The 23726-nt window shown below is 49.8% G+C and overlaps 1 protein-coding gene across 1 annotated transcript in view; it reads right to left on the bottom strand.

Moving 5' to 3' along the window:
- MDN1 (midasin AAA ATPase 1) overlaps positions 1-23310 on the bottom strand; it is a 2221312-nt gene extending 2198002 nt beyond the window's left edge. The window contains exon 1 of the mRNA XM_078648266.1: positions 23068-23310. Coding sequence (XP_078504392.1) covers positions 23068-23163 — 96 coding nt within the window. The 5' untranslated portion in view covers positions 23164-23310. The remainder of the gene's footprint in view (positions 1-23067) is intronic.
- Positions 23311-23726: the final 416 nt, after the last annotated feature.

Here is a 23726-nt window from a genome sequence, read left to right as displayed (position 1 = left end):
ATTGTTCAATTACAGGGACCGGGATACAGCGCTCAGACTCGCCAGGGAGAAACAGCCGCTCAAATATGAGGGATCGACTATCACTATTCCCGAACTTTACCTCCAGAGTTTAGGAGGCGAGACGACAGTTCATACCTATGAAACGGCAACTACGCGACATGGGGGCCCGACTACGCGATGCTGTACCCGGCGAAACTGCGTGTCAACCGTCAGGGGCGTTCACAGATCTTCACTGACCCTAAGGCACTCCAGAAGGCCCTGAAGGAATGGCGGAGGGAGGGACGACCCTCTCCCGAAAAGGAGCTACTGAATGAGGCAGCGGGAGACGCCCTAGATGAGCAGGACTAGACTTGATGCCTCCCTTCTCATGGTTGAGTACTCGTTGGGACTGTTATATTGTGTACACTTGCATTATTTCTTGAGGATCGGTCTCCTCCCCACTGGGGTCCTACCATACCTTAGTTAACTGATTGAGGTAACATGTGCCGATCTTGATAGAGGCGTCATTAGGTATTGAAATGTGTTTGTTCCCAGTTCGCTCTGATGGCATAATGGTTTCTATTCTCTTTGGTTGTGTTTCCCCTGGTGGAGCGGTGTGGCTCCCACTGTGACCCCTCGCTGGGATCCGGGGGGTGGATGGGTAGTCTGCGGGGCGGTGGGCCCTCCTGGTTACAACGCCCAAGTGGGTATCACTTATGCGGATGCGGGAGACCACATACTTAAGTGCTGCAGCGCAGCTCAAACTCTCTACGTTTGGTGAGGCTGGGAGGAGGCTCTTTAATGATTAGAGTAGTGATGTTGTTTACTCCAAGCTACCTCCACCCCAGAGTGAATTACACTAGTAAAATGTTTTTTGTTACTGAGGGTTGGGGGGTGAGGGGGGTTGGTTGTTTTTGGGGAGGGGACGATTCCGCGGCCAAGTTGGGGCTGGGCAGGCGTGGGAGGGCTCGGGGGAGGGAATGTTCGTGCTAGACAGGCGTGGGAGGGGGAAAGCGACTTTAAGCCACGTTTGGGGGACTGTCTCTTTGTTTATTATTGTTGTTTTTGTTGGCATGATGGCACCACTAAGGCAAAGCATGTTCTGGACACCTATATTTGTGCTACCACATCATGACACATGTACCTACTACTGACCCTTTGACTGTCCCGCACAGGGAACCCCTGGACTCACTGGTATTGTTAACATGGAATGTGCGGGGTCTTAACGACCACCGCAAGGCCCGAAAGGTCCTGCTCTACCTCACCAGGTATAATGTTGACATTGCGCTTCTGCAAGAGACCCACCTCCGGCAGGACAGCCCAATTCTACATACTAAGGGGTCTCCTGGGTAACATCCACTTGGCAGGATTTACTTCATATGCTAGGGGGGTGCTGACTTGGGTGAACCCGAAAGCCTCATTGAGTCTGAGGCCTTTAGATACAGATAGGGAGGGGCGCTTCACTATTTCCAAATGCTGCGGTAAGGGCCTGGAGTTCTGTATACTGAACATTTATGGCCCTAACTTCGACCACCCTGCCTTCTGTACGTCACTAGCGGCCAAAACCCAACTACACGCACAGGGTTCTGTCCTATTGGAGGGGGGGGGGGGATTTTAACCTGACTAGGTGCCCAGATATTGACAGATCGGAAGGCCCTGACAGGCGCCCTTCGGCCTCGGCCAGAGTGCTTGAGTCCTCGATGGTGAGACTGGACCTGTATGGAGACACAGACACCCAACTCAGGGAGGCTATACACATTACTCCGCTCCACATGATATCCATACTAGAATTGATTATTGGTCGGCCCCCAGTCATTTACCCCAACATGTCCGTGCCTGCACAATATTGCCTCGTACTTACTCCGACCACTCGCCGCTTTTACTAACCATAGATTCGCCCAAGAAGCGTATCCCTCCGTTTATGTGGCGTTTTCCTCCTTATTCCTTGCTTGACGACACCTTTAGGGCGCACTTGGCCACGTCAATAGAGTCGTTTTTTTAAATAAACGTAGGTTCGGTGGAGTCATACCAGACCATATGGGAGGCCTTTAAGGCGTATGTCAGGGGAATCACCATCTCTAAACACACTGGGGTGCTTAAATCAATCCGTAATCGGTTAAAGAGGTTGGAGGCAAAGCTCAAGGAGCTGGAGGCCTGGCGAGTTACTGACTGGAGAGAAGTACTGACACAAGAGCTTGCTCAGACACTGCGCGAATACCACGAGGAAGCGGATGCGGAACTAAAACATCTGGGGAAATATGCCACTGCCAGAACCTACGGGGAGGGGGGAGCGCCCGGGGATGGTGCTGGCTCAGCTGGTTCGTCAACGGCAGAACAGAACGACTATCCCGGATGCGAGAGATGTGCCGTCGGATCCGCCACTTTCCGACGCTCAGGTGGCGGAGAGGTTCCGGGAGTACTATGCTACATTGTATGCCTCCCGGGGCCCTGCTCCAGAGGAACGCATCCTAGATTATTTGACTCCTATAGAGCTGCCGTGGCTAACGAATCTACATCGGGAATTCTTGGTTTGACCGATTGAACAAGAGGAGATTGTTTGGGCCCTGTCGGGTATGAGGGCTAACAGCTCACCGAGCAGCGACGGCCTTACTGTCGCCTTTTATAAGGCATTTGAAGACTTGCTGATTCCGCAGCTACTTACATTACTTGAGGACATTTGCTCCTCCGGAGTGATGCGCCTACAGTGCGCGAGGCAATACTGATAGCTATTCTCAAACCTGGGAAGCCCCCAAGGGAATGCTCCTCCTAAAGGCCCTTATCACTGCTGAATGTTAATGCAAAGATTCTTGCGAAACTTATAGCCAACCACCTTAGCCCTTTGGTGACCACGCTGGTCGCTCGGGAGCAGGTCGGCTTCGTGCTGGTTGCAATCTTATCTACAACCTTAGGACGGTATTTGCTGCCATGCAGCACACGCGCCCGGAGGTCCCCGCGGTGGCTGTATTCCTTGACATGGGGAAGGCCTTTGACTCCGTCGAGTGGCCGTTTCTGCGGCAGGTTCTCGGCCGAATGGGGGTTGGGACGCTCTTTCTTCAGCTACTAGCGACGTTGTATTCTTCACCCACGGCCCGCATACGGATTGGCACCTTGGTTACCAACTCTATTCCAATCTGCAGGGGCACGAGGCAGGGCTGTCCCCTATCCCCCATGCGTTATGCGCTGGCGGCGGAGGGCCAATACCAAAGACATAGGGGCATCCGGTTCCTGAACTATAGCCTCATTGTATCCACTTACGTTCGGGACCCTGAGGTCCACCACTCACCAGTACTACGTGAAGTGGTGCTGTTCAGCTCTCTATCAGGCATAAACGTTAATTGGAGTAGATCTATTATGCTTCCACTCACTCCGGCTACGTCCCGCGTGGTCCCGGAGTATCCATTACAGTGGACCACAGACGCGGTGCGTTACCGAGGGGTCCGATTACATACGGATTCCGAAGTCATGCTAAAAGAGAATTACGGGGTTGCCGTCTCCAAACTTGAGGACGACATAGAAGGGTGGATTGCCCTGCCGCTGATGGGGAGGGTTTCCCTGATGAAAATGATCGTACTGCCATACCTACTCTTCCTATTCACTAACATACCCATGATACGGTCCAAAACGTTTTTTAAGCAACTACACTCGCTGATGATCCGATTAGCCTGGGCAGGCAAGCAGCCTAGTGTGGCCTGAAAAATACTCACTCGTCCGTACATTGCAGGAGGCCTGGGTGCTCTTGACCTGGAGCTCTATTATAGGGCAGCACAGAGTGCTCACGCTTATTACTGGATACACAGTCCTGCTGCAGTTCCTCGCCTCCGTATCGAAACCATCATTGCTGATCCGGTACCTCTACCGGCGCTCCTGTTCTCACCTCGTGATCGACGCACCGGCATAATAGATTCATTGAACACGGTAACGCATGCGTGGCACCATATGCTGGACGTACAAGCCAGTAGTTTATTGTACCCTCCGTCAGCACCTATCCATTGGTGCTCCTGGCTCGCACTATGCAGGGATAGGAGGGTCATAGCGGCGTTGAGAACGCTAGGTATACACAATATGGGGGACCTCTTTGCTGCTGGCACTGCTCGCTCATGGGATCAGGTGGCTGTGGAGGGAGAAATGCCTTCACTAATATCATGATTTCAGTTCCATAGGGTGCGACATGCACTTAGGGACCTCTTGGGTGAGGATATGACAGAACCGCCAGAGGTTGAGGCCTTGACCTACATCATCCAGGCTAAGTTGCCCGCCAAATGGGTATCCCGGCTTTACCGCACTGCCCTCTCGGAGAGTCATATCGACTACGCTAAGCCGCGACTGGAATGGCCAAGGGATCTTGGGGTGGATTTGTCAGACGAGATATGGATATACTGCTGCTCGAGCACCAAACGCATATCGCTTAATGGATGCCATAGGCTGATCCATTTTAAATTTCTTAATAGGGTATATTACACCCCGAAAGACTTTATAGATGCGGCCTACGTGAGAACCCACAATGTGTAAGGTGCGGAATGATGGTGGCCGATTTTCTTCACATCGCTTGGTCCTGCCCGGGGATTGCTCACTTTTTGAGCCAGGTGTATGCAGAGATGAATAGGGTCACAGATCTCACACTGACTCCAGATCCCCTTCTGGCTATCCTAGGATATTCTAAACCCCTCCTTAAACACCTCAGATGACTAGTAGACATGTCCTTCCTCCTGGCCAGGAGGTGTGTTGCTCTCTCCTGGATGCGGGCCCGACACCTACTTTAGAACAATGGACTAGGGAAATGTTATATTGCTGTACACAGACAGAATTATATAGTGAATTAATGCCCCCCCCCCTCGTAACAGACCTAAATACTTTTGGTCCTGAGCAGGAGACCTACACAGGACTCTACAGACGAGGAGGACGTAGCCACGGCTGCCGGAGTGGAACACACGGCTGCTGACATGTAATAACTCTGTAGTCAGGACTACCCCCGACGACTCGCATACATTCAAGGTGGACAGTACACCAGGGTCACAGAGGGAGTGACCACTGATTGGGTGGCACCCCCTGTCGGGGAGCGGATGGCTCTAGGGGGCTACCACGTTGAATAATGATTTGGTACTGGATTGTCGCAATGCTTTGGGGGTCAACTTTTTAAATGTATTAATGGAAATGTGTCATTTTATAATGCTTGCCACTGATCTCATACTTTGTACGTACATGCCTATGCCTTGACTTATTTACTCTTGCTACCTTAATTCTGTTCTTCTCTCTGAAATGCCAATAAATTAATTAATTTTTGTTTTAAATAAACGTCAACCATACAAGCTTTTCACATCCTGTAATAGAAGATTACATCAGGACCGTTACAACTTAGACATTCTTTGGCAATTCAGTCCACTAAATAAACTGTGTACTGGCCCTTTTTATTCAATATAATGAGACCAATATTCCCATCTTTAAAAAAATTAGGAGTAACCTATTGATGAGAAGTCACAAGATAGCACTGCAATACTTTTGACATCTGTAAAGGGGATGCAAGGTACATTACCAAATAAAGGTAAACTAAGGCTTGCAGTAAAGTTTTAGTCTCGCAACAATGAATAGAATGGATTTTTTCTCCCAAAGGTAGGGCGCAAAATATTCCCTTTCTGAAAGTTTAATCCAGAGCCCTGCATCCACCACTTGGTCGAAATGGTGCATTCTAACCAGGGCATAACCAAGCACACCATCAGGAGCATAACTTCAACTCAAAGGGATGCCGAGAATCCAGAGACGAAGACTTCCGAGGAACAGATCTTCACTTTGCAAGTCTGGTTTAATGAAGGTGTTCATGACACTAATTAAATACATGAAAGGTGCGAGGAGAGGTTTGAGAATGCTTTGGGTCAATGATCAAAATCACTTTCTTAGGTGCCAGGCCCTTTCAAGATGAAGGGCCACATCTTGGATAGATGAAAGGATAAAATACAAGGATGACCGAGTAATTGTTTGAGGAAAAGGTGCAATGTAGTGTTATCCAATTCTGGAGTCATATGCCATGCATACATTACTCATGGTGACACAAAAATGCAGTTAGAAATGCTGGGAATATAAAAAAAATTTATGATATATATATTTTTTTAACTTTAAAGTTATAATGACTAAACAGGTGTGCGTATCACTGCGACACGCTATTTGAATAACTGTTCTACATAAAGTTGCTCAATACAAATGGTTTGTAAATAGGCAAGTTAGGTGTGTATATCACCGAGAAACGCAACCTTGAAATGATGAAAAGTTCCCAAACCAATATGGTGTTTGCGTGTGTGACGTGATAAGGTCACCCCGCTGCACGCATTTGTGCGTCTTCTGTACTTAAACATGCTCATATAACTGTCTCGTGCACCATCACCTGCTCACCGGTGACTCCTCTGCTTGCGAGCCGGCATTCACCCAGAAATCAGTACTTATGGGTGACGAAAATCCCCAAAAGCAGGAGACACGAAGACCAAGTCGATGCCAGAACTCCTCAAAGAAACATTGTGAACAGTGTTAGCCGAACATTGAAAAACCACAGGCTGCGAAACAACAGCCACCTCACCCAAGTTGGAGCTCCTACTCCTGCTCTGCTTTGTTGCTGCCTCAACTACAGGCAGGGGACCCGCAGGGCATTGCAGCGCCTGCCCGACGAGGAGCAACTGCCCGATGATGAAGCATGACATCCTTCGGGGTGTGTGAGGGCAACAAGGAACAAGACTTGTTCTTCCCTTTCACTATTGAGTCCAAGGGCTAGGACCCCTATTTCTCGGTCTTTTTCTTCTAAAGGAGTGAGCAAAACTCTGCACACCTCCCTAGGAAGAGTGTCCCCACCCTTTGTGCATCTACGCTCAACTTTGAGCACAGGCACTGGACCTTTAACTAGCTCCTGGTCCCCCCCCCCTCCCTTCTTTCTCTTGTTGACATATGCCTCAACTAACTACTGCCATTGCCAATTAACTATCTGCTGGCAGGAATCCCGGGCCAGTCTTGGCAACCTCACAATGGTGAAAGTCAGGGAGATGGCAGGAAGCAGACAATTTCCACAGAATGTAGGTTGTATGGATGCTCCCCATGGGGTTACATTTTCAAATACCATAAATCGTCGCTATATGTGGCAAGGAAGAGTATCCACACACCTAAGATTAAGAGTGCTTTATTGGAGCATCCATGATCTAGAGATCGGCTGAATAACGGACTGTAACCACTTCCAGAATGTGACATCTTTACCATTCAAGATGTTATTTGAATACAAATAATAAGAGTGCCAACATGGCAACCGAACACAGAATGTTTAATAACCAGACTTATCACAGCTCCTAACCGGTTAAGGAATTATAAACGCTGTAAACTAAGGGAAAAGCTCCAAAAGTTAAAATGAGGAGCGGATCAAGATAATTTAATTACATACCAAACACTTGAATCAACATTGATAAGGTATTTTACCCAAGTACTATCAAACAGCCTTGATATGGTACGGCTTTTCCTAGAGAATGAATCAGATCAGTAGAAGTGTACCAATGTACAAAACGGTTTGGCAGGGCAAAAGAATTGACTAAGGTGCTCACATTACTCAACATGCAAAGAGCATTTCTGCAAGCCTGTGCTTATATGCATATTAAGCACATGCACTTTAAAGCCAGACCGAATGGCTTTGACAATGTGTGCTTTAGAATCGTGGACAAACTGTAGTTATTACTCTGCCTTTGATTCCATCTGCTCAATAAAACAAAAACCAAGTCTTAAAAAATTATTCTAATGCATGCACCTAACCTTTGTCTTTCTAGCTTTTCATCAGATTGTTTAATTCTGCTGAATATACCCAAAATCAGTTCTTACTGATAAATCAGCCATAATTGCCTTTGTCCCCTGTCTTCCCGGTGGTGCTTTTTAGGTCTCGCCTAGCGTTGCAGCACGCATGCGCTGCTCGCTCTCCAAGACATATTGTAGCACAGTATGTTTTAGAAGTGGTGTGGAAGCCCCGCCCATCTTTTTCATTGGCTGGAGTCATCGTCCATGGTAAATGCTGGCTCACGACTGAAAATGAGGCTTCTTAGTCCCTCCTCGTTACTGCCCGGTCCCCTTTTGGGACCGCCGACAGGGCTCGAAAAATTGACTCGACCGCTCGCATTTGAGAGTTAGATTAACCCCATGCGCGCTGCGGGTTTTCCCGCTGTGCGCTGACTTTTTTGAAAAGCCGCGGTTCATGACGAGCTCAGCTCGTCATGAGCAGCTCAGCTCGTCATGAGCGTACGACAGGCGTAACTCATGACGAGCTGAGCTCGTCATGAGCGTGGAAGGGGTTAATTCAGGACGAGCTATTTTTAGGTCCTACTCGCCCTTTCTGGCGAGTAGGAAGACAAACTGACATTTGACCTCTGCCTCTGAAAGCAGAGGAAATGCGACAAGATATCAAGATTTAAAGGCATCTTTATTACTCACAAAGTAAATGAGCAATAAAGATGCTTTTAAATCTTGTTAACTTGTCACATTTGCTCTGCTTTCAGAATCAGAGGTCAAGTGCATTTCACTCAGGTCAAGGAGATTTTGTAGGTTACTAGACCTGCAGGTCTAGGGCATTTTTTATGTTTTTTTCTAGCTCTGCCCCATCAGGACTGGATCGTTTGCTTGTGGCGTTATACTGTCTCCTTCAATTAGTTGGTAAGAACTTTCTTTTTTTTCCATTTGGCCACGATGCAAATATAAACAGGCAACTACAGCTTTTTTTTTTTTTTAATGGCAGCCGCGTGTTTATTCCGTTAGCGTTGGACTCTTGTGAGAACTTTGACAACCTGTGATGTATGCACCAATCACATAATTTACCATGTGCAGCCCTTGATGATATAGCGTTATAAGCACAGTAACACACAACATCCTGTGAAGTGAATGCGCTCGCGGGAGCCCTCATCTTCTCTTGTCCAGAGCGATTTGCGCCACGGGGGCCCTCCCTTGGGGTCAGGCGGCTCTCCAGTGTCGTGACCTGACTCCAAAGTTCCCCGCAGACCCTGCCCCAGCTCTGGTCCTCTTCCCGGACGGTCCTATGCCCCTCAGAGTCCAACAAGCCTGCACTGCAGTCCGACACAAACTGGGGCTTCACGCCACCCTTGGACAGAGTCTTGGAGCACGAGGAGGAGGGTGACATGCTAGACGAGGACGAGGAGCTGCTGCCGCCGCTCTTCGCTGCCAGGGGGAAGTGTCTGCTCTACGGTGCCCATGGGTGTCAGGCGTGCCGTGGATAGTGCGGGCGGCGGGATATGGCAATACCCGGGCCAGGTCAGCTCCTGTCCAGTAGCTAAGGTGTCAGACACCAGTCCCTCCATCTCTCGGACTCCTCAGCGGACGGTGCAGGCAGCGCTGGATTTCTCCACGCTAGAGATGCTGCTGCGCAGCTTCTGTTGCGTGTCTCCCCGCAGTTCTGTGAGCTCTGATGATGAACCACAGCGAGGCCTCCAGCGCCGCTTCCCAGAGGCTGCAGGACAGTAGCTGACAGACAGCCGTCCCAGCCAACGGGGCGCCGCGGTTGGTGGGCCCCGCCAAAAGGGAACACCTGAGCGAGCTGTGAAGGCACCGGGGCAGCAGTGAGGGCGCACAAGTGTGTGGGAAAAGCAGATGTTGTGAGGGCAAGATGGAGACCGCACAGACGGTTGTGTGAGCTCGAGCTCCCGGATTTGAATGCCCCACGCTTTACTGATGAGATCCAACTAACCGAGCGTAGGCTCTCACTTGATTCTTTACAGTTCCCATTGACCAGAGAGGAAGCATCTATCAGAACATTAACTCCGAAGACCAATATCTTACAATCAAATTCTAACTCCCCTTTGGCCTCCCAATCCCAACCTCTCACGAGTTATGATAGGGAGATCGACAACACTACACCTGTACTGACAGGGCCTCAAACTCGAAGACAAAGTAAATTAATGAAAGGGCATATAACAAGAATGAAACAGAAGGGATATAAGGGGGGTAAGGATGGAAGGAAAAATGACCATCATGGCTCTAGTTCTTTAAGAACTGTTTCAGTAGAAACTCAAACAGAGGTAACCCCCAACCACCCTGAACCACATTCAGAAGTCTCCATCTCAAACTCTAAAGAAGTCTCACAAGGGTCCAAGGCTCCTATCGAAGATCTTGTTAAAGAAATTTTAGAAACACACATTAGGGCTATGACGACCCAGATGAGTGCACTCATTGATGATAGATTTGGCCGCATAAAGAAGATCGAGCAATTGAAAGAGACTGTACACTTAATCAGTGTCCAACTAGAAAAGCCAAAAACTACCCACAGTAGCAAGGATTCTACCATCACCCAAAAGGAAGGACATACGCAAGCTACTCAAGTGATTATGTCCGGTTCCTTAAGGGAACCTCAATCAGAAATTTTAACAAGACACGTAGCAGAGGATCCCAAATGAAGGGTCACCGCAAGGGTGGAGAACAAGAGTAGTCAAGGGCAGGATAAAAGGGACAATTTAATTAACTCTATTGCCTAACCCAGCACAGATCATTTAGATTTACCACCACCTGCATCCAGTCCCTATGTACTAATCCTAACGGGGGTCCCAGCACTAAAACAGGCACAGATTGAATCTTGGCCTTCCCTTTGCAATAAAGTGGTGGATTGGTTGATAAAACACAAGCATTTTAACCCTCAGCACATAGACAAAATTTTGATGGCTCGTAGAGTGGGGTGGGTCGGCTCTTTATTAAAGTCTGCTCAGGGAGACGGCATAGTCAAACTTTAGGACGGCGCGAATGGTCCACTCTCTTCTAAACCATAAATCAGTACTTCCCGCTTTACACACAAGCATTACGGCCCTCCCTCTGGGTTTCTTTTACAAACCTGTCCCAAGGTCTAGAGGAGAAGGAAACGGCTCTGTTATAACCTCTAACAGGTTTGAGCTGCTATCACCCCTAGAGGAAGTGGACTGACAAGCAATTTGTGTACCTGGGACCATCTCCCCCTCAAATGAAAAACAGCGTGGGCCAGTCAACAATCCCCCCTCTTATACCTCCTTTGGTAGCAGTTTGGGCAGTTAACCCTTTACTTTTCACCTCCAAACCCACTTTGGTTCCACTGGTACTGGAGCAAGAATCCCTGACTGCTAACTCCGGTAATAGGTCTATCCCAAAGAGTTTGTCCATAACAAATGGCCTAGACCTAGGTACAGGTACCTTAACTGACAGAACCATCCCAAAGGAATTTAGAGGCTCGGTAACAGCCCTTTCCTCTGCTGCAAGTTCCACGCGAGGGGCTCCATTCAGCATTATTTTCTGCAATATTGCTGGCCTCCGCTCCAAGATCAATGAAGGCGAGTGGCTTACCTTCGCGAGGACTTATGGCATTCTTTGCCTCCAAGAGACGTGGGCTGTTTTACCTATCCACCTAAATGGTTACAAAACTTTTTTCCCCCGCAACGCCATCTCCATTAGTGGTCTATATTTCCAACTTAATACAAGTGAGGGAAATGAATGCCCTAAAAATGGAGGATAACTATCAGATAATCTTAATAGATATTAATAAACTGGACCTTCTTGTGTTAGTTAATTTCTATAATAATTTACAGCAGTCCCAGTTAATTGCCACCTTGAAGGAAATCAGTTATTTTCTCCTAGGCTTTAACAATAACCATTAAGGGAAAAATCCTATCATCATTTGGGGCGGTGATTTTAATTTACCCCTCTGTGAACGCAATGATATTACATGTGGCCTTCTAGATGAGCAAGCCAACAAACAACATGACTCATTTTATCCATTCACACAGTGGGGTTTGTTTGAACGAGACTATTTTCATCCTGCAATTGGTCTGTGCAAACGAATTAATGTCGCCCACTGTTCCTCTAACTCCAACTTTTAATGGCAGGGGTGCCTCTAGCTGTATTGATTTCATCGTCTTGGCAAGTAGGGCTTCATCCCTTATATTGAATTTTAAAACCCATGATTGTGTATTTAGCGACCACTTCCCTATCTCAATTATCCTTTCTCTTTCGCTGATACGAGGAAAGGATAAGCGGACGAATTTGTATGGGGAGCAAAGTTTGGTCATGAACAGATTAAACGGTTACACTCTTAAGTGGGCCCAGGCTGATCCGGAAAAGATTACTGCAAAGGTTGTAAAGAACTCCATGACTGCAATTAGCGCCTGTTTGGCTGACTCATCTACCCCGCAGGAGAATCTTGACAACTTTATGGTAGTAACCAAATCTGTTAAAGAAGCCTTAAATGTTAAACCTAAAGGGACAAGAAAAAACAAGGTTGGTTGGTTTAACTCTACTTGTACCAAAGCATATTCAAACCTTAAAAATGCTCTCAATAAAACTCCAAGGGACAGAGAAGAAATCACTCATCTTAGGAAGACATACCATAAGGCCCTAAGACAAAGGAAATCAGAATTGAAAGAGGAACTATGGGCAGAATCACATAAAAGTTGTGTAACTAATGATAGTGCTGCTTTCTAAGAGGTCATAAATACTCCATTCCTGTCTGGCCCCAGGGATACCAGTAAAATAGAAGCTGTGATCGATGAATCGTCCTGGATAGACAATTTTTCTCAAATATTTGAAGCCAACAGCAAATTTGTCTCCAGCTCAGTGCTATCCAGGGACGAGTAGCAATAGTATCAGGTCCCCTTCTATTTCACTTGACCTAGATTTTACTTTAGCTGAAGTTGAGCAAGCCCTAATTGCCAGTAAAGGGGGCAAGGCCCTAGGCCCTGACGGGGTGCCTGTCGACCTCTATAAATTTAAAATGGATCTTTGAGCCCCGATTTTGCTCAGGGTACTAGAAGCAACCGGCAAAGTTGGACTGTTGGATTCTTGGTCAGAATCCATTTTGGTTCCAGTTTTCAAAAAGAGTGATCGTATTACTCCAACTGGCTACCGTCCTATTGCATTATTGGACTCTCTCGGAAAAGTTGTGGGGCGCCTCATTCTAGAATGCCTACAGTATTGGACTGAAGACAATAAGATCATATCTGACCTCCAGTACGGATTTAGGGAAGGCCTGGGGACCATAGAGCAGGTCTTAAACCGGACCTTACTCGGGGGTAAATACGTGGACGCGAAGGGCGGGAGATTACATATGGCCTACATAGATCTCACTGCAGCGTTTGACTGCGTAGGTCACTCAAAGCTCTGGGATATTTTAACAAGAATGGGTGTTGACCCTCTACTAGTCAACTTCCTTCGTGAAATCTACTCTAATGCTACCGCCAGAGTGAGATTTGGCTTAGGGGGTGAACTGACAGCACCGTTCGCGGTTGAGCGTCGAGTCAGACAGGGCTGTGTCCTGGCCCCCTACCTCTTCACTCTCTATACAAACGGTCTGGAAGTAGCCATGTTGGAGGGGTGCCAGGACCTACCCCTAATCCAAAACCGTCCGATCCCCGCTCTCCTCTACGCGGACGACGCGGTGATCATTGCCCGCACTCCCTTGAACTCCAGCGCTCACTAAACCGATACAACTCATTTATGTCAAACTTAGATCTAAAAATTAATATCAAAAAAACTTTTAGCATGAATTCTGGTCAAAAATCAAGAAAAGGGGGGGCGTGGCCAAGATGGCGGAGTGAGTGGTCGCACTCTCCGTGAGCTCCTCCAAGCCTGGGCCCTTAGTCCGCTAATATTCGCTGATCTCCCCCCACGTTGCTGAAGCTCGGCCGCGGGAGGTGGGGGGCACCCAGCGACGCTACCCGGGGCACCGACAGACTCCGTGGCTGCTGTGGAGGGGCCTCGGAGGCACTGCCGGGAGCGGCGGCGGCACAGTGCATGGGCCGGAGGTGGAGGCGGAAATTGTCTCGGCGCGGTGGTGTTGATCGAGAGGCGCCTTGGAGCTGCGTGGCCTACCTGGCGGTGACAGCTGCACCTGCCCGAATTTTCGGAGGGTCCCGGAGGTTTGGGACGACCAGCACCCGGAAGCGGAGGGGCTGAGACGCGGGCCCCGGCGTGAGACACTACACGAGGCCGGGGCTGCGGCCTGTGCGTCGGTCCCTGGTGTTACTCAGGGGTGCCCTCTGCCTGCCGCGACTTACTAAGGGAGGCGGGAAGGAGCCGAGCGGCTTCCCTGAGGCCGCGGGTGATCCCGGTTGCGGTGAGGAAGCCCTGAGAGGACGATCGAGTATTGCGACGCCGCTGGGCGAGTGGAACTACGCGACGCCGCAGCTGCGGCCTATGCATCAGGTCCCGGTGTTGCTTTGTGGGTGGCCCTTTGCCTGGCGGGCTTCATTGGATGAGGTGGGGAGGGCCCGATCGGCTTCCCCACCATAGCGGACGACCTTGGCTGCTGTGCCGACGCCCCGGGAGGATGAGGCCTTGGGGCGGTTAAGCATCGCAACGGCCTGCCCGGAGATAGCCCCTCCATGTTTGTCTGAGGTGAGGTGGCGTGGTGGACAGGTAGCGTGGCGCAGAATGACCCGCCCTACTAGTGGCCCAGACCCAGGACACAATAGCCGTCGGAGGCGGTGGGGTGCTGCTTGCGCTCGGACTGAAGCGCCGGTGGGCCTCCTGAGGCCGTAACAGATCGAGGGGAGGCCGAGGGGAGAGTGCTCTGGGGCCAGTGGGCGCGCTGGTGGCGGACGCTTCGTGCACCGAGTGCCGGGGACCCAACGACTTCTACGCAGGCAGTGGAGACGGAGGGAGGTCTCCTATCGTGGCCACCCTGGGGCTGGTGCCGGCCGGGTTCCCGCACTTGGGGCTCAGGAAGACATAATAGGCCTGGAACTGGAGGTGAGCGGACCGCTGGGTCCTCTGAACGTGCGGCTGTGGAGCTGGGTTTCCTGGAGGGCCGTACGTACCGGTCTGTTGGGTCTGTTGGTGGCCCCGGGGCGGTGTGAGCTACCGCGGCCTAACAGGGACACAACAGGCTGCCCAGGAGTGCGCTCTCGCTCACAGAATGGCTAGCAACAAAGGGATCAAGAAGGGAGAGCGGACTTTGCCGGACATGCTGGGTAGAGGCTCCGCGAGGCAGGATCGGGGGCAGCACTCCCCGGGCCACTCGAGCGGCTCCCAGGGGGCGAGCGGAGGAGAACCCCTGGTCACCAGATCTTTCCTGGAATCTCTTTTCAGCTCCCTACGGGAGGATTTCCAAGCATTGAAGCAGGAAGTGGCTGGAGAAGTTCAAGAGGTGCGGAGGGAGGTCGATGGCCTCGGTGAGAGGGTGACTACGGTGGAGGAGGCCGGACACGCACGGGACGAGGAGATCACGCAGCTGCAGCAGGAGGTGGTACGGTTGCGGGACCAGCAACTTGATCTTCAGGCACACACTGAGGACCTTGAGAACCGATCCCGGAGAAACAACATCTAGGTCCGGGGAATTCCATCCAGAGAGGAGGGGGAGGACGTGGCTGGATACCTGAGAGACTTGTTCAGAGAGATACTGGGAGAGCCGGTCGACTTCCCCATACGGATAGACAGGGCGCATAGAGTGGGCCTACAGCGTCGGACCTCGGCGCCTCCCCCCGATATCCTAGCCTTCCTACCGGACTACCCCCTGAAGGAGCGGATCCTCCGCGAAGCACGAAAGAAGCCATCCTTGTGTTTTCGGGGGCACCAGGTGGCCCTCTTCCAAGATCTATTGGCAATCACGTCACATTGCAGAAACGCAGAGCCTTCAAAATAGCAACTGACTTCCTGCGGGAGCATGACACTCAGTACTCCTGGGGCCACCCCTTCCGCCTCATCTTCCGTTGGAACGGGACTCTGCATCAGCTCCGCTCCCTCCAAGATACCTGTGGGGTGCTGGGAATCACCACGACGGACGAAGAAGCGCCCACCCCGCGCCGTTGACGCATCACTAGAGATGGCTGGCAGTCGGTCCCTGGTCGACGGTCCTCTACTTCCTCCGCACGACCAGACTCACCTACTATCCGAGCAGAAATGGACAGTGCGGTGCGGGAGGTGGCCAGGGACACGGCATCTGGTGATACTGCACTGACGGCCTGAGAGAACTCCGGGGGGAGATCGACACGCCTCATCAGTAATGCAGGTTTGAGGGTCCGGGGGAGGGGGCGGCGGGTGGGTGCGTAGTGGCTGGACGTCCACTTCAGTAACTTTCCACAGACTCGTCCGTCGAGGACTGGACTTGGACATTGTGGGTTCTGGGGACAATTGGAGGGTTGGGATGGGGTGGGGGGGGTGAGAGTTGGGTCAGTTTTGGGGTTGGGCTGGGAGTGACGGTTGGGGGGGGTGGGGGTGGAGTGTTGTGGGTGGGGAGAGGGGAGTTGGAAGGGTGGGGGGGGTCGTCCAGTGCACTATGCAGGTTCTAACAGTTTTGACAGCACTCCTATACCTTGCCTGGTCCGGGCGGGGAATTTATGCTTCCATGTACACCTGTTTCTATGCCTCCCGGCACTTTTGAAGTGGTGACCCTTAATGTCAGGGGCCTCAACAACCCGGTCAAACGGAGGGCGGTATTATCCCTTCTAGAGAGCACTCAGGCGGATGTTTGTCTCCTCCAGGAAACACACCTACTATCACGAGACACACATAGATTGCGCTCACATAAATTCCCAACACAGTTTTTCTCCTCTAGCACCACTAAGACGGCGGGGGTTGCAATCCTGGTGGCCAGACACTTCACAGGGGAAATCCTTCACAAACACGCGGAACATAAAGGCCGACTGCTAGCTTATCGGTTCAGGGCTGGGAATATCACTTTTACGGTTGGTTCTTTGTATAGCCCTAATGAACAGCAAGTACGCTTTTTACAATCGGCGCTGGTAGACGTTACTGCTTCGCAGGATAGGCACATCATTATCGGGGGTGACTTTAACATGGTCTTTAACTCGGCCGTGGATAGATCGGCTCAACGCTCCCCGCAGGTCGGGAATTCTCAGCTGGGTGTAAGGCACAGTTAGCGGAAGTGGACGTACACGACCTCTGGCGCCACATGCATCCCATTGACAGGGGGTATTCGTATTACTCCCATGCCCATAAGACATACGCAAGGCTGGATCATCTCTTGGTCACGACTCCGGTGCGGACCCTGGTCTCAGCGTCGGACATGGGAGTGTTGTCCTTATCGGATCATGCCCCGGTCGCCGCCACTCTGCGTCTGCCGGCGGTGGCGGGTCCTTCCAGAACATGGCGCCTCCGTGACACTGTGCTGCACAGGAAAGTAGTGGTTGACCGCATCGAGGGGGCAATCCGAGAGTATCTGTCCCACAATGACAACCCAGACACCACAATGGCGACGCGGTGGGCGGCCCTAAAGGCAGTCCTGAGAGGGGAATTCTTGGCCATCTCCTCCGCTGACAATAGTGAACGACAGGCCGAGAGGGACGAACTCACCCAGAGGGCCCGCAAGCTTGAACAGATACACCGTAGGACGGGTGCCCCTAGTGCAGGAGATTTCTGACGCCGCGGGGACGGTGGTGACGAAGACGCCCACATAGCTGACACGTTTCTCCAATTTTACGCGGATCTATATACCGGAGACTCATTGGATGACGCAGCGATGTCCACATACTTGGACTCGGTTGCATTGCCCTCTCTGCACCCCTCGCAGGCAGAGCACCTGGAGAGGGACATTCGACCGGAGGAAGTGATTTCCGCCATTGCCAGACTCAAGCATGGCATAGCTCCGGGGCCAGATGGGTACACCCCACTTTTTTATAAGACGTTCTGCACCACCTTGGCTCCGATCCTCACCCGCCTTTTTAATTTGTTTGCCACTCCGGGAGCCATTCCATCTGACCTTTTGTGCGCCTCCCTCACGGTTATCCCCAAGCCCGGGAAGGATCGAAGACACTGCGGCTCCTACAGGCCGATATCCCTCTTGAATGTGGATTTGAAGCTGTACACGGGGATCCTCGCGGCCAGATTAGCCCCCCACCTCCCGAGACTTATAGATCCGGACCAGGCGGGATTTGTTCCGGGGATACAGACAGTAGACAATACCAAGAGGATTGTTCACCTCTTGGAGAAGGCCTCCCGGATTCCCGGGGAGAGAATGATGTTGGCGGTGGACGCCGAGAAGGCGTTTTACCGGGTGCATTGGCCTTATCTCGAACGGGTCTTGATGAAAGCGGGCATAGGAGACAAATTCCGCTCCATGATCCTTAATGGTTATAGAATGCCGACCGCGGTCGTACGAGTGAATGGCTACAACTCTAGGAGCTTTAATATCGAGAGGGGTACCAGACAGGGGTGCCCGCTCTCGCCATTGCTCTTCGCCCTCTATATGGAACCCTTTGCCCAACGGGTGCGTGATAACCCGGCGGCGACGGGGGTGCGGTTCGGGGGCTTTACACACACCATAAGCCTCTACGCGGATGACGTCATATCGCTAGAGGATCCCCGGACTGCCCTACCGGCTTGCATCAAGGAGCTGGACTCCTTTGGTGCTGTTGCGGGTTTTAAAATTAATGTGGGGATATCGGTGGCTCTGGATATCTCCCTTAAGCCGGCCACTAGAATACACCTACAAGGCCAATTCCCCCTGCTCTGGTCGTCGGAGCTGGTACCTTACCTGGGGATCCAGCTGGCCCCTACCTTGCCGGCCATGGTAATCGCCAACTAAACAACAACAGGCAAGAAGATCCGAGAGGAACTAGGACGATGGAATTGTGGCACTCTTTCCTGGTTAGGCAGAATAGCTGCTGTCAAAATGACGGTCCTACCCCAGGTCCTTTATCTATTCCGAGCCTTAACGCTCCAGCCACCAGTCGGGTGGATCCCCCAGCTGCAAGCAGACCTCTCCTGATTTATCTGGCAGGGTAAGAAGCCCAGGATGCGCAGGGCTCTTTCCATGCTAGCCCCGGAGGCGGGAGGACTAGGCATACCGGATCTCCGCAAGTATTTCCAAGCTACGCAGCTGCGCTATTTGGTAGAATGGAGCAGGTGGGAATCAGACAAACACTGGCTGTTCCAGGATCAGGCAGTGGCGGGCCGACCTCTGCAGGAAGTCCCATTTCTGCGCCGACCACACCGCCCCGCGAATCTGTATGCCTCCTATGTCACCAGGGTGCCGCTGCGGGTCTGGGACGCCACCAGCCTGGTATACAATCTCACTACGTTCCCGTCGCCACTCACACCGTTGGTAGACAACCCGGACTTTACGCCGGGGATGGAGAGGGGGGCCTTTGCTCACTGGCAAGCGGCCGGGTGCCGGGCCCTGTGTCATTTATATGGCCCGGAAGGAGTCATCCCTTTTCCGCAGTTTCGACAGGAGTTTTCACTCCCTGAATCAGAGAGACTCCGCTATTTACAGGTTCGCCACTGGGCACTGCACCCACAGACATGGGAGTCGGCCGACAGGCGACTCTCCCCATATGAGAACTGGCTCATGACTCGCTCGTCCGACTCGAAACTGATCACAGACCTCTATAGGCTATTGCAACCACCTTCCTCACATCTTTACAATCCGGGAAGAGAGCGCTGGGAACGGGAATTAGGCAGGACACTGACCCACAAGGAATGGGAACAGATATCCTATAGGGCGAGACATTCGGCATACCACATGGGCCTTACTGACACGCTGACTAAGGTATCTACCTATTGGTCCTATACACCAAAACGGGTCCACGAAATGGACCGTAGCAAAGACAACACCTGCTGGAGAGGGTGTGGGCATCGGGGCACATTGACACATTCTATGGGATTGTCCGCTTCCAGAACCCTACTGGAAGGAAGTGTTAGACAAAATTGACTCATTTTGACATAGAACTGCCACGCTTCCCCGCAAACACCCTGTTGGGACTCCCGAATGGGTTGATGTACCCCCTAAGATCCCGCAGGGGTAGACAGATAGCCATCGCACTGGGTTCAGCAGTTCAAAACATTTTAATACATTGGCGCACTACCACGATACCCTCTCTCACGGGCTGGCTACACAGACTAAGGCACGTACTAGGCATGGAGAAATCATCACTCACAGTGGCGGGGGACAATGAGCAATTTTGTGACCTCTGGCAACCATTTCACTCCCTGCTACTCACTGAATTCAAAGAACTTACCTGTCCTAAATATCTACGTCTCCCGAGACTCACGAGCCCGGCAGTACCGGCTTCTTGAGTGGGTACGGGATCCGCCTCTCTCCATGAGGACGACCGAGGTAGACGGCTTAGGGATGGCCTGCGCACTGGACGATGGGTGGGAGGGGCAGGGTATGGAGGAGTTGGGTGTTGGGGTTTGGGGGGGGGGGGGGGGAGTTTGTATTAAAAATGGTACTTTAACATTGTAACCCTTCACTGCTAATGCGGACTAGCCCATGATTGAACTGTTCTTTAACGATCTACCGCTGTAGGTACGGCTTAGTCCGCACTGACTTATTCCTTCGTACACTTTGTATGTTTGTCCATGTACGTTACACTGAATAAAATACTTTAAACCTAAAAATCAAGAAAAGGGAGAGCCATCTATATAAATGACTCTAGGGTGGAGAATACACCTACTTATCCCGATCTTGGAGTTGTAATTGATGAAAAAGGCACATGGAGAAGAGCTATAGAGGCCAGAAAATTGCAGTTCTTAAAATCAACCATGGCCCTAGTACATTTTTCCCAGAGATTAGGTAAACGACCCCCCCCGAGGAGATGATCCGTATCTATCAGGCCAAATGTACTAGTACAGCCATCTATGGGGCGGGGTGTGGGGTTATGTACAGGCGGAATCACTCCAAAAAGTGGAGAACTGCTTTTCAAGGTTTCTCCTTGCCGTCCCACAGAGTACGTCTACACTTAGAACTAGGCTTGCCTTACATCACTGACATTATAAAGATACAGCCAATTCTCTTATGGCATCGCCGCTAGACGTCAAACAAGTTAGTTTTTACCCAAACTGTCCTAACGGACTGTCTTTTACTTTAAAACGTTAATAAGATTGGTTGGCTTCAATACGTCAAGAAGTTTTTTTACGATCTCGGTCTGGAGAAATACTATCACTATCCCTCAGAATTTACACAGATCTCAAGGAAATTTTTTTTTTTTAAATCAATGTTTAACCCATCTGGCCGATCTCCGCTTAGCATCTGAAGCCAATAAAATCTCAGCTCAGCATTCCTTGTTGATCCAAACTTCTTTGGAGATTCAGCCATATTTAACCTGGAAACTAAGCAGCTATGACAGATACTTGCTGACCGGTTTAGGCTTAATACTTTCAACCGATTTGTTACATTTCCAACTGTTAACGACTGTCAAAGCTGTTATGCCAATGTCCTTGTGATGGTATATCCCCTCAGTCACTTCTCCATCTGACCCTTTTTTGTAAATTTTACAATGAACCTAGAAAGCGTTGGCTAACGCCAATTCTAAAAAGGTTGGGGCTACGCCAATGCCGTCCCACTTTCATGGTCCTACAACTTCTGGAGTCCGACCTTCTAGCTTTAAATATAGCTAGGTTTATTAAATTTTGTATTCGTCACAGAACCAATTTATAATCGAAGATTGATGCACTTTAATTCCTTGCTGTACTCTTTTTAAATGTAAATTTCTTGATGTTAATTCCATTTTGTATTTAACTTACTGTGTTTTTAACAAATAACTCGTGCTCTTTTTATTGCAAAATGTATTAACTTGATATGTATATACTTTTATGGTTTTCTCCTAAGTGAAACCGAATAAAGTAAACAAATTGAGTCAAATCCACGAATGAGACCCAGGGTGCAGACTTGAGAATTAAGATCCCAAAGAGAACAGCTGGAAACCGTAGGATACAGGAAACAACAAGAAGAGCTGCAGCACACGTGGGTGGAGAGAGGGACCGACCAAATTGTCGCCAATTTTGTAGTGATCACACTGAGGCAGCTAAGTGTGGAAACAATAGGTATAATGTCTGTCCATCTCCACAGCTTCCAGGAAACACAGTAATTGTCCCCCAGTGTTCAAACATACACATTCCATCACCATGACAGTGAAATAGGGCCTTGCATCACAAGAATACAATGAAAGAAAAAAAAAAAAGAGAAAAGAAAGAATACAATGAAAGGAATAGAGACTACTACAACATCCTTGTCTGCTTTAAGCGACTTAGAGAGAAAGTATGAGTCTTTAGCAACACGAGAATTACTCCACCAGTTCCCATTGGACAATTTCACAGCAATCTTGTGCATTTCCACAATTTGTTGTCCGAGCTGGCACAAGCAACAACTGCCACCAAGAGAACACTAGTGGCAAGACACTTATCAACATTCCAGGTGACATTATAATGATTTTGCCAGCATCACCACACAGGTCTCCCCAAAAACCACATAATTTATCACTCAAATATCAACTTTAAAAACATTTTAGAAATTCAACCATTCCTCTCCAAACATCAGCTTAGTTTATATGTTCGGAAAAGAACCACATTTTCGTCTCCAAGACACACGTGTCAGTTTTGGTATGTATTTATTATTTATTTCAGTCTAACAAAAGCTTATAATTTAGCAGTCTCTATAGCACACAGGAGAGCTACTTACAAGTAGCTCAAAAGCTACTCACTCGTTGGAGAAGCCAGATCGAATATCTCAAGTACTGCATGACCGGTATCTTGCCTAAAGGGTAATTCCAAATAATGGTCCCCATTTCCAAGAAAAGGGGGGGATTTATCCCTGCAGTAAAAAGTGTAACACGTGTTTTTTATGCTGTTCACATACTTGTCTTTTTATTTATTCAACTGACGGGATTTCGCTACAATTCAGTGACACCTAGAGAGTAACAGGCACAAAATAATAATAATCATTTGACAGTTTCCCCGCATTTGAGAAACGGTGTAAAACGAGATGCAAAATAAAATAATGTCTTTTTGATAGGATCTCTTTAAAAGGGAACGCGTTTGCAAACGAAAAAAACATTAATTGTAATGTGAATAGAGACGCATCACAGGTTTCTTGCGGATTAGTGACCGATACAGGGACTCCTCTCAACATTTGGTTTTTTGTGCATATCGGGGGTCCTGTTTCTGCTTCTCTTTGCTGTGCACAAGCAAGTGTGCTGCCCGATCACTGCTGGTCAAATGCCAACTGCAAATATTGTAGCAGCTATGCAGGAAATAATCTAAGAGTTACCGCATACAGCTAATAAAAATAGCATAGGGGAACATATACTGGATCCCGCCATAAAGGTGTATCGCAGGTAGCACGGGCTATGTACGTGGACGAGGGGGTAGAGTGACACTGACCTGCTTGGCCAGAAAGTCCCGGAGCTCGGTGCTGCTCTTCTCGTTCCTGGCCGCTATCAGCTGGAGACAGTCCAAGCTGAGCTGCAGGTTCTCCATGGTCCCGGCAAAAAGGCCACTCCAGACCGGGTGCCTCTGTGCACCTCCCTCGGCGCACACACAGCACAACACAGCAGCGCAAGCTGAACTGCCCCGCCACACGTGGGGAAGAACAGCCTACTGGGGAGAGAGCGCTTCCGGAGCGTCGCGTCACTGCGAGGAAAGTCCTGATAGGAGGATCCGAATGAGACGCTGCGGATGAAATAGGAAAAGACGTGGCCATCTTAAAGAGCAGATATTTTATCGTATTATCAAATTTTCCCTTCCTCGCTCGGCAATAACGTAGACCGACGTAATTGGCAACATAAGTGCATAGTCTAGGAGCATACGTAAACATTATTTTCTCTGCTTCTTTTACTGTATTTTATGTGTGCAATTTCACTATTTATGATTAAATTATCTCATCAATAAAATTATGCGGCAGTTTTTATAAGAAAATGAAATTTTGTAGTACTTCAGATCTATACAGGTTTTATTACAGATGTCCCTGCCCAATCTGAACAGGATAGAATAGGATTTTTAAAATGGCTGCCACGTTTGCGCAATAACTGTGTAGTGTACAC

The sequence above is a fragment of the Lissotriton helveticus genome, chromosome 6 (genome assembly GCF_964261635.1).
Source record: "Lissotriton helveticus chromosome 6, aLisHel1.1, whole genome shotgun sequence".
NCBI lineage: Eukaryota > Metazoa > Chordata > Amphibia > Caudata > Salamandridae > Lissotriton > Lissotriton helveticus.
Note: the sequence above shows the minus strand (reverse complement) of the source record. Positions and strands in the feature narration are given on the sequence as shown.